This window comes from Argopecten irradians, chromosome 1 (assembly GCF_041381155.1).
Source record: "Argopecten irradians isolate NY chromosome 1, Ai_NY, whole genome shotgun sequence".
NCBI classification, from domain to species: Eukaryota; Metazoa; Mollusca; class Bivalvia; order Pectinida; family Pectinidae; genus Argopecten; species Argopecten irradians.
Genome location: NC_091134.1, coordinates 67,621,634 through 67,632,968, shown reverse-complemented (window position 1 = coordinate 67,632,968; position 11,335 = coordinate 67,621,634). Strand labels below are relative to the sequence as shown.

Below are 11,335 nucleotides of genomic sequence, written 5' to 3'. Positions count from 1 at the left end.
TAACCAATACTTTGTAGGGAGGGTATCGGACTAAATACCCTTGTAACCAATACTTTGTAGGGAGGCTATCGGACTAAATACCCTTGTAACCAATACTTTGTAGGGAGGCTATCGGACTAAATACCCTTGTAACCAATACTTTGTAGGGAGGGTATCGGACTAAATACCCTTGTAACCAATACTTTGTAGGGAGGGTATCGGACTAAATACTCTTGTAACCAATACTTTGTAGGGAGGCTATCGGACTAAATACTCTTGTAACCAATACTTTGTAGGGAGGCTATCGGACTAAATACACTTGTAACCAATACTTTGTAGGGAGGGTATTGGACTAAATACCCTTGCTACAACTTAACTTCGAACAATATTCCAACACACGATTATCAATATATGTCCTACATGTGCTATACATGTATATATATATATATACGTGTCATAATAAACAGTAGGTGGAACTGACAAAGAAGTAAATTATCTAGGAAAAAATAAACAACGTTACATTTCGTATCAATTTCACAAAATATTTTAGAATATTTCATAGAATTTAAAATGTATATATACAACTTGTATATATTCCATTTATTATCCCTTTGTACTTAATCGTATAAAAGCTGTATATTCTTAGACCAAAACAAATCGTTTATTTAGATAAAATTAATTGTTTTTATATAAAATGTGTATTTCTTATCTAAGACACATAATTCACCACGATACATGCAATCACAATAGCGTCTATCCAAATTTTTTTCGAAATTTGGTCCGGTTTGTAGATAAAATCGATTTTATTCGTCTCCATCGATAAAAAATTATCTCCATGTCTGGTCTGGCCGATGTCTGGTCTGAGGGCGCTATCAATGTCAACCAGATTACGGCTATTTACTGCGCGTGATGCATGTGCACGTTTGGCGCTCGTGCATGTTATAGATGACCGATACGGGACTTCGTTAGTCTGTGATCACGTGATCGATGAGTCTGGCCTGTAACGTTACCTTGTTTTGTCCATGTCAACATAATTACCCCGGTATAGTTTTCTTCTACTTAATTTACATGTAAAAGATGTAAACAATCAACTCACAAAATGCTATCATTATGATACAGAATTGTGGCGTGCGCACAGACATGATGCCACCATAATTTAATTTGAAACAAATGATAAACACGAGAATGTTTATTATTACATATTGTCTTTCAATCTGCCGATCTTCAGAATCAAGATTTATCTTGAACGTGTTAACTAAACTCAATGCATCTTCCTCCATACGCCAATCACGTCAAGTATCAAAAAAGAGGCAAGCGCCCTGCATTTCTATAGTTAGATATGTTATTTTCTTATATCTGTTTTAACTTTGGCAAAACGAATGAAAAATTATCATTATTTTATTGCGTGAAATTTCGGCAAGTGACTAGATTGATAATCTACCAATAAAAAGACATGGCTGAAGTCTCTATAAGGTGCCAAAGTAACAGAACTTATGTAAAAACGAAATTACTATTATTTATTCATAATTTTTAATGTTCTATTTTGGTGGATATGGCTAATCGCGTGTAGAGATATGAGAATTAGTTACATCTTGTATGAGTGCCCTAAGACCATGTTTAGACGTTTTAGAGATCTAGACCTCTAAAAGTCTAAAAATGGTGTTAGGACACTCTGGTGTGTCCATAATTATATTAACTGTAACTAATTCTCATACCCATGTTGCTGATCGATGTTGGGAAACCAATAATGTTTTTTTGCAATAAATATGTGTTGAAAATTATATTCATGCATTCTCGATACTCCAGGGGTTACTAAACACCCCTGGACTATCTCATAGTAAAACTGAAAGCAGCTCAAGAGAAAAAATTCTGAACCAATCACAGGTCTGCAAAGATTTCATTTGAAGACAAAGCCACACAGTCAACTACAGTGTACCGTTATACGGCTCTTTTGATGTACATCAAAGCACTAAATTACCTGTTCTGTTCTGTTGCCTCCACTTTATATAACGTCAGTTATAGTAACCCTGGAGTATCGAGAAAGGTATTTATGATACATGTGTGTAGAAAACGCTTTGTCAATATTAATAATGATAATGATAATCTGACACTTCATAACTCGTTAGAATAAATTTTAAAATGCGTTACAATCGTATTGAAACAATAAACAGTACTTTTTCAGATGAGATCAGAAACAAATCAACGGGATTGAGACTAGATTCATCCAAATATTACAGAATAAAAATAAATTTTATGATTTTTTTCTATTTTTGGTTAGCAAATTTGCACAGATGTTATATTTCAAGCTCAAATATCTCAAAACGTTGATAGAGAACCCCAATGTTTCTTTACACATTTTATATCTTCATAAAAAATACAAGAAAATGAGTGGAAATGCTGCGGTCACAGGAGATTAAACAACTACATTAGTGATTGGGTTCCATCAATCACTCCCTCAACCAATTTTTGTTTCAATTTTTTTAAATCTCTGGTTTGTTCTCCTTAAAGTATACAAATATTTCACTCTATTCTATTTGTTCGGGCATTTATTATTCTCTGAACGAATTTCCATTGTTCATTTTTTTATTTTGGATGTATTACTATAACTTTCGTGTTTTATTGAAGACAAAAAACATCTTGACAATCTCCGATTTTATGTATCTATAAATATCAGAACAAAGAACAGTGACTCACTTACGATAATGTGAGAGGATACTCGGGAGAAGCTGAATTTTAGTTCCTTTAAATGACAATATTAAAATATGCCACCAGAAATAATATGGTTTAACAAAGATTGCTATTAAAACTCTTTGGTTTTATTATATAATCACATGTTACTTTACATATAATTGGTCTGTGTATTTTATGTAGTAAAGGAATAATGAGAACCGTTCTATATCACGCAAACTAATCCAGTGTTTATCAAATACTTCTCACTATGTATGCTACTGACGTTAAAAAACAACACATATATTTCCTAGGGAATATATCCATATGCATGAGGCTGAGTATCATTCCAGGTCTGAGCACTAGACACAATCAATTTCTGTCTCGGAATTTTCATCAATGAATTGAATCGTACTTGTTCCAACAATAGACTTATTTTGATGAACATGATTTACGGTTTGAAGTTTGTAATAATTGAAATGAATGTCGATTTCCCTACATAGTGTCGTGTTCAAGGTTCAGTAGGTCGTTACAATATTAACTATGTTATAATATTACAGGTACTGGAGTTATCGCCTCCGAACGAACACTTGTAAGTCTGGGAATTCCCACTCTGATCCTTTATAAAGATTTAATTTTAGTCTAGGAATTCTCGCTCTAACCCTTTTTAAAGATTTGGTTTTAGTCTAGGAATTCCCACACTAATCCCTTTTAAAGATTTGGTTTTAGTCTAGGAATTCCCACTCTGATCCTTTTTAAAGATTTGGTTTTAGTCTAGGAATTCCCACACTAATCCCTTTTAAAGATTTGGTTTTAGTCTAGGAATTCCCACTCTGATCCTTTTTAAAGATTTGGTTTTAGTCTAGGAATTCCCACACTAATCCTTTTTAAAGATTTGGTTTTAGTCTAGGAATTCCCACACTAATCCTTTTTAAAGATTTGGTTTTAGTCTAGGAATTCCCACTTTGATCCTTTTTAAAGATTTGGTTTTAGTCTGGGAATTCCCACTCTGATCTTTTGAAAGATTTGGTTTTAGTCTAGGAATTCCCACTCTGATCATTTTTAAAGATTTGGTTTAAGTCTAGGAATTCCCACTTTGATCCTTTTTAAAGATTTTGTTTTAGTCTGGGAATTCCCACTCTGATCTTTTTAAAGATTTGGTTTTAGTCTAGGAATTCCCACTCTGATCATTTTTAAAGATTTGGTTTTAGTCTAGGAATTCCCACTCTAATCCTTAATAAAGATGTGGTTTTAGTCTAGGAATTAACATTCTGGTCCCTTTTAAAGATTTGGTTTTAGTCTAGGAGTTCCCACTCTGATCCTTTTTAAAAATTTGGTTTTAGTCTGGGAATTCCCACTTTGATCCTTTTTAAAGATTTGGTTTTATTCAAGGAATTCCCACACTAATCCTTTTTAAAGATTTGGTTTTAGTCTAGGAACTCCCACTCTAATCCTTTTTAAAGATTTGTTTTTAGTCTAGGAATTCCCACACTAATCCTTTTTAAAGATTTGGTTTTAGTCTAGGAATTCCCATTTTGATCCTTTTTAAAGATTTGGTTTTAGTCTGGGAATTCCCACTCTGATCCTTTTTAAAAGATTTGTTTTTTTAGGTAAAGTTTACATTATTTCCCGGCGACAACATGCCCCCTATTGATGAAATATATGAAAATGAATTTCCCTGAAATATATCGACCCAATGTTTAAAAAAGACGATATATATTTATGTTTAAAGTAGTAAATTTGATTAAGCCTGGTTTATGCTTCTCCCATAGTAAATCACTATTGAAATTTACACTTTGTATCAATCATTGGTCATATGGGTACAAAATTCATTCATTTGTACTTGTATCGAGGATTATTTGTTAAAAGAATGATGATGATGATGATGATGATGATGATGATGATGATATATGGTTGACTAACAGCACGGATAGTATTTTCTCGGATAACACATGTCTGGAATCGGTTGTAATGAGAGTATCTCTGGGGAAGGGAGATTAACACCCTACACTTAACATGTAATTTAACGACAAAAATACGGTGACTGTCTAGAATTTTATGTGTTTCAACAATATAGTAACAAACATTTTCATTGACTTAAACAAATTTATTATCATTTCATGATGTCAAATCGTTTGTAACAACGAATCTGATTGGCTGACGTAATGGCGCAGATTAAACTTAAAGGAAAGAGTCACTGAAGACACTTTATAGCAGGTTAAAATGCCAGTCACACCGAAGATAAAGTTCAAATACATGATGGAATTATAGGTTAACAATTTATGGGGGTGGAAGTAACTTGTGTATTTCATACACATTGAAATAAAATGACGAGATCTATAACTTCTTTCTTTTATGTCAATCGACAGTTTATATGGGGGTGGCATTTGAGTATACTAAACTGGCTGTTAATGTGAAACTCATAAAATATTCCCTACTTACGAAAGCGAAGAAATGTAGCAAAACTTCGAGAAATTCACTGAAACCGAATTCTGATATGGGAAGTACAATGCAATAATTTTTTTATATCAGAGATTATTTGTCTTTTTACTTTAGATTTTAACACTCCTTCATTTAGACACCAAAATTCTGGTGGAATATACTTATCTGATTGTGAGACAATGTTATTGCGCGAGGCTGTAAAATAAACTTGCCATTTAAAAAAAAACCACTACATTTTGGAGAACTTTTTTATGAATTTTGGTATTGTTTCAAACAGCAAAACGTATAAATACTTTCTTGAACGTATACGCATATTACATGGCAACACTTTACTCAGACACATCCTTTATGGCCTTATTTTGATGAAGACTATGGGAAGTGTTAAGGTCGAAATGATGATCCTTCGACTGTTTTCAGTTTGCAATTATGGGGGAATTAATGAGATCTTGACAAAGGCAAATTCAATGAAGCGCGCTACGTGTTGAATTGCCGTTGTCAATTTGGCATTTATTCTCTCATAATTGACAACATTTCAACGCTAATATATATATATATATATATATATATATGTAATAACGCACTGAACAACGTCATCTGTGTATGGTTAGACTACATATGGGGTTTGTAATTGAAATGAAAATATTAAGAAATTGGTTGGTTACCTATCCAACCATGTCTGTATGTATTGTAGTTCTAATAATGACTTTGAGTTACATATTTACTTTTAGTGAATATTTTTAGCCTGGTACTGTTGCTTTGGTAAAGTCACGAATGACTATATATTTTGTAAGGTGAATCGCTCCCTGTTGCGTGTAAAACTGTGATAAAATTTCAGATTTTCTACATCATCTTTTGTTAAATCGATACGTCATTTTACTGATGTTCCCAACAGACAAATCTATTTGTTTTATCTTCTGTTTATCTTCCAAGACGATTTCAGAGTTGTATTGTGCAGTAACATTTCTTCAGTTAATGGCATGGTGTGAACGTATTATAAAAAAGACATACTACAGGTGCCACGACTGTCCTTGAGAGCATTGATTCTAATACAACGCATGTTTAATGTATAACTTTCAACGTGGTGTGAAGTGGTAACTCTATTGTCTATAATATCTAGTTTACCATCCATATTGTCCAAGTTGTCCAAGGGAAGTATGCTATCTAGTTTACCATCCATATTGTCCAAGGGAAGTATGCTATCTAGTTTACCATCCATATTGTCCAAGGGAAGTATGCTATCTAGTTTACCATCCATATTGTCCAAGGGAAGTATGCTATCTAGTTTACCATCCATATTGTCCAAGGGAAGTATGCTATCTAGTTTACCATCCATATTGTCCAAGGGAAGTATGCTATCTAGTTTACCATTGTGATATTCTATAATACCTAACGTGACGCTACCCAAAATGAGACACTTTTAAAATATGTGATCCAGAAAGTTCCGTTTACAATCAAAACTAACTATAACTGTCCTGAACAAAACTTAAGGTGCTGAATAGTAACTATGACATGTTTAGATGTCCTTTTCTTTCCAGTTGCTTATTATCTGTATTTAATAACGAAAATAATGAAATTGTGAAAAGAAATCCGGGAAACGAAGTCGTGCGACAACCCTAAAATCACCATTAATTTAAAAAGATAAACAAATGCATAATGGGATATTTTTGACAGATATGTGACATAAATAAACTAAAAAAATGTTTGAGCTTTCCTTAAGTGAATTCAAACATTTTATTTATTATGTCTATACATTTTTTAATCAAACCTTATTTAGGAGGTGTTCCATTTTGCGTACTCGAACCTGCTGTAACACGGGACTAGAGCGGGCATGCTTCAATCTCTCTATTTTCAAAATATATGTATAAAGTGTTCCAATTTGGGTCGCGTCACTTTACACTATATGTAAGCTAAATAATCAGCGAATGGTAAGTTTGTGCAAATAAATAAAGACAAGCAAATGAAATGATATTTTCATACATTTGATATATCGAACTTTTCACAAAAACACAACGCTTTCAATGTTTTTGTAACAATATTTACAAATTAGTCTATCGTTTTATGTACAATTAGTTCATATCATTATACAAAAAGAAATACAAAACCTTATAGATTAAATGAAATATTTAAACAATTTACCCGATATATCGAATGCATGTCATAGCATTGAATGCAATCGAACCCCGTTATATCGGAGATAAAGAGATAGTGATTTACCCTGAACTACCAGGTATTTCCGATAGGAGCCGAGTATTTCTTACTTATGTTATTGTTGACAGCATGTCGGAGTTTATAATATAAATACATTTCACGAACGCCTGACATTATGGTTGACTTAACCTGATCTTTTGCTATCAAAGTATAGAATAGCATAGTTCGACTATATTATATAATTAGTACTGCAATTGGACTATAACATAACAAAAATGGATTGTACTTGCGACAATGTTTTGATTGTATTCACTTCCTCCTATTACAGACCTAACTGATAACTTTTGTTTTCAGTATACAATCCGTTAGTGCATTCCCTCGCCTCTGACAAATCTATCAGCCATATATTGCACAACGTTCACTATACATTAAACACTAATGAACGACTAGTCAGTTGTCTTATTATCTACATCTCTATTTCCCAACAGACATTTCCGTTTGACATCTGCCCAGGCGGTCATCTTATGTTCGCAGTGCGCAGACATCGTTGTTATATAACATTTCAACGAAATCCGCAACATTGGAAGATAAATTCCCCAATGTCATAATGTTTGGAAATGGCGCCATATTTCATACACGATATCTCAGACTGCCTTTTGTTAGCTATGGCTGTCAGATTGTCTTTTCTCCGACTTTCAATCTCAGGCCCGTCATGTCTCTAACATTTATTTTCAGACAGTCTCGTCTCTGACTCTCTAAACATCTCATTTCAAGCGAGGAGCACAAATGTGTAAAGAAGGAATGTCAAAATAAACAAGAAGAAGAATATGCGGTCAAGGACGAGCGCCACCTGGTGCCATTCGTTTCTGATCTCATGTCTCGCTTCCAGGACGGTGCTTCTTATCGTAAGCGTGTGTAGATGACGTAATATTTCCTCTACGTCACGCTCCATTTTTGTCTGCGTAATATTTTCCTGTCGAACGATTCCGTCCATAGTTCGGTCGAGTCCGCGCATGGATACAGTCTCTAGTTCATCCAATGGGTAGTACGTGTCATCGCCCAAACATACCACCCTCTTCAGTCCTCGCAGAAAGAGCTGTCAACATAAACAAAATGTCACATCATACCATCATCAAATAATCGTAATCAATATTGAAATTTGTGGACGGACAATACATAAGGTGAAATTGCTAAAAGTTCACAACATAGAGAAATACTTATCATATGTGCCAAAAAGCTCCATTACATAGCAGTCGCGGTTTTCTTTATTGCAACAAATAGCTGATCATCACATTTTGGTTGTTCACAAAAGTTTACAAGATTTTCACAGCAGTTGACACATTTTTTCAGTGATGTCGTGCTTTACCTGTCGGAGATATGTGGGGACCTTTTTCTTCCTAGGCCCCCGGGATTGTATGTTGATTATAAAGATGGAGGTCAGCAGTGACAGCGTGATCCAGATGATCGTCACAATGTAGTAACTGGCTGTGGGAAATAAAACAAAATCTATTACATTTACATGTAGTAACTGGCTGTGAGAAATAAAACAAAATCTATTACGTTAACATGTAGTAACTGGCTGTGGGAAATAAAAACAAAATCTATTACGTTAACATGTAGTAACTGGCTGTGGGAAATAAAACAAAATCTATTACGTTAACATGTTGTAAACTGGCTGTGGGAAATAAAACAAAATCTATTACGTTAACATGTAGTAACTGGCTGTGGGAAATAAAACAAAATCTATTACGTTAACATGTAGTAACTGGCTGTGGGAAATAAAACAAAATCTATTACGTTAACATGTAGTAACTGGCTGTGGGAAATAAAACAAAATCTATTACGTTAACATGTAGTAACTGGCTGTGGGAAATAAAACAAAATCTATTACGTTAACATGTTGTAACTGGCTGTGGGAAATAAAACAAAATCTATAACGTTAACATTAGTAACTGGCTGTGGGAAATAAAACAAAATCTATTACGTTAACATGTAGTAACTGGCTGTGGGAAATAAAACAAAATCTATAAGTTAACATGTAGTAACTGGCTGTGGGAAATAAAACAAAATCTATAACGTTTACATGTAGTAACTGGCTGTGGGAAATAAAACAAAATCTATTACGTTTAACGTGTAGTAACTGGCTGTGGGAAATAAAACAAAATCTATACGTTTACGTGTAGTAACTGGCTGTGGGAAATAAAACAAAATCTATAACGTTAACATGTAGTAACTGGCTGTGGGAAATAAAACAAAATCTATAACGTTAACATGTAGTAACTGGCTGTGGAAATAAAACAAATTATTACGTTTAATGTAGTAACTGGCTGTGGGAAATAAAACAAATCTATACGTTTACGTGTGTAACTGGCTGTGGAAATAAAACAAAATCTATTACGTTAACTGTAGTAATGGCTGTGGGAAATAAAACAAAATCTATTACGTTAACATGTTAGTAACTGGCTGTGGGAAATAAAACAAAATCTATTACGTTAACATGTAGTAACTGGCTGTGGGAAATAAAACAAAATCTATTACGTTAACATGTAGTAACTGGCTGTGGGAAATAAAACAAAATCTATTACGTTTACTGTAGTAACTGGCTGTGGGAAATAAAACAAAATCTATTACGTTAACATGTAGTAACTGGCTGTGGGAAATAAAACAAAATCTATTACGTTTACATGTAGTAACTGGCTGTGGGAAATAAAACAAAATCTATTACGTTAACATGTAGTAACTGGCTGTGGGAAATAAAAACAAAATCTATTACGTTAACATGTAGTAACTGGCTGTGGGAAATAAAACAAAATCTATTACGTTTACGTGTAGTAACTGGCTGTGGGAAATAAAACAAAATCTATTACGTTAACATGTAGTAACTGGCTGTGGGAAAAAAAACAAAATCTATTACGTTAACATGTAGTAACTGGCTGTGGGAAATAAAACAAAATCTATTACGTTTACATGTAGTAACTGGCTGTGGGAAATAAAACAAAATCTATTACGTAACTGTATAACTGGCTGTGAAATAAACAAATCTATAGTTAATTAGTAATGGCTGTGGGAAATAAAACAAAATCTATTACGTTTACGTGTAGTAACTGGCTGTGGGAAATAAAACAAAATCTATAACGTTAACATGTAGTAACTGGCTGTGGGAAATAAAACAAAATCTATACGTTTACGTGTAGTAACTGGCTGTGGGAAATAAAACAAAATCTATTACGTTTACGTGTAGTAACTGGCTGTGGGAAATAAAACAAAATCTATTACGTTTACGTGTAGTAACTGGCTGTGGGAAATAAAACAAAATCTATTACGTTTACGTTTAGTAACTGGCTGTGGGAAATAAAACAAAATCTATAACGTTTACGTGTAGTAACTGGCTGTGGGAAATAAAACAAAATCTATTACGTTTACGTGTAGTAACTGGCTGTGGGAAATAAAACAAAATCTATAACGTTAACATGTAGTAACTGGATGTGGGAAATAAAACAAAATCTATAACGTTAACATTTAGTAACTGGCTGTGGGAAATAAAACAAAATCTATTACGTTAACATGTAGTAACTGGCTGTGGGAAATAAAACAAAATCTATTACGTTTACTTGTAGTAACTGGCTGTGGGAAATAAAACAAAATCTATAACGTTAACATGTAGTAACTGGCTGTGGGAAATAAAACAAAATCTATAACGTTTACGTGTAGTAACTGGCTGTGGGAAATAAAACAAAATCTATTACGTTTACGTGTAGTAACTGGCTGTGGGAAATAAAACAAAATCAATTACGTTTACGTGTAGTTACTGGCTGTGGGAAATAAAACAAAATCTATAACGTTTACGTGTAGTAACTGGCTGTGGGAAATAAAACAAAATCTATTACGTTTAGGTGTAGTAACTGGCTGTGGGAAATAAAATAAATTCTATTACGTTTACGTGTTGTAACTGGCTGTGGGAAATAAAACAAAATCTATTACGTTAACATGTAGAACTATATGTGGGAAATAAAACAAAATATATTACGTGAACATGTAGTAACTGGCTGTTGGAAATAAAACAAAATCTATTACGTTTACTTAAAGTAACTGGCTGTGG

At 33.4% G+C, this 11,335-nt stretch overlaps 1 protein-coding gene across 2 annotated transcripts in view; it reads right to left on the bottom strand.

Moving 5' to 3' along the window:
- Positions 1 to 7,046: 7,046 nt before the first annotated feature.
- The window catches only part of LOC138306168 (neuronal acetylcholine receptor subunit alpha-5-like), a 49,237-nt gene continuing 44,948 nt past the window's right edge, over positions 7,047 to 11,335 (bottom strand). For both annotated transcript variants that reach the window (XM_069246562.1, XM_069246570.1), the window contains 2 exons: positions 8,603 to 8,721; positions 7,047 to 8,332 (listed from right to left, as the gene is read on the bottom strand). In XM_069246562.1, coding sequence (XP_069102663.1) covers positions 8,006 to 8,332; positions 8,603 to 8,721 — 446 coding nt within the window. In that variant the 3' untranslated portion in view covers positions 7,047 to 8,005. The remainder of the gene's footprint in view (positions 8,333 to 8,602; positions 8,722 to 11,335) is intronic.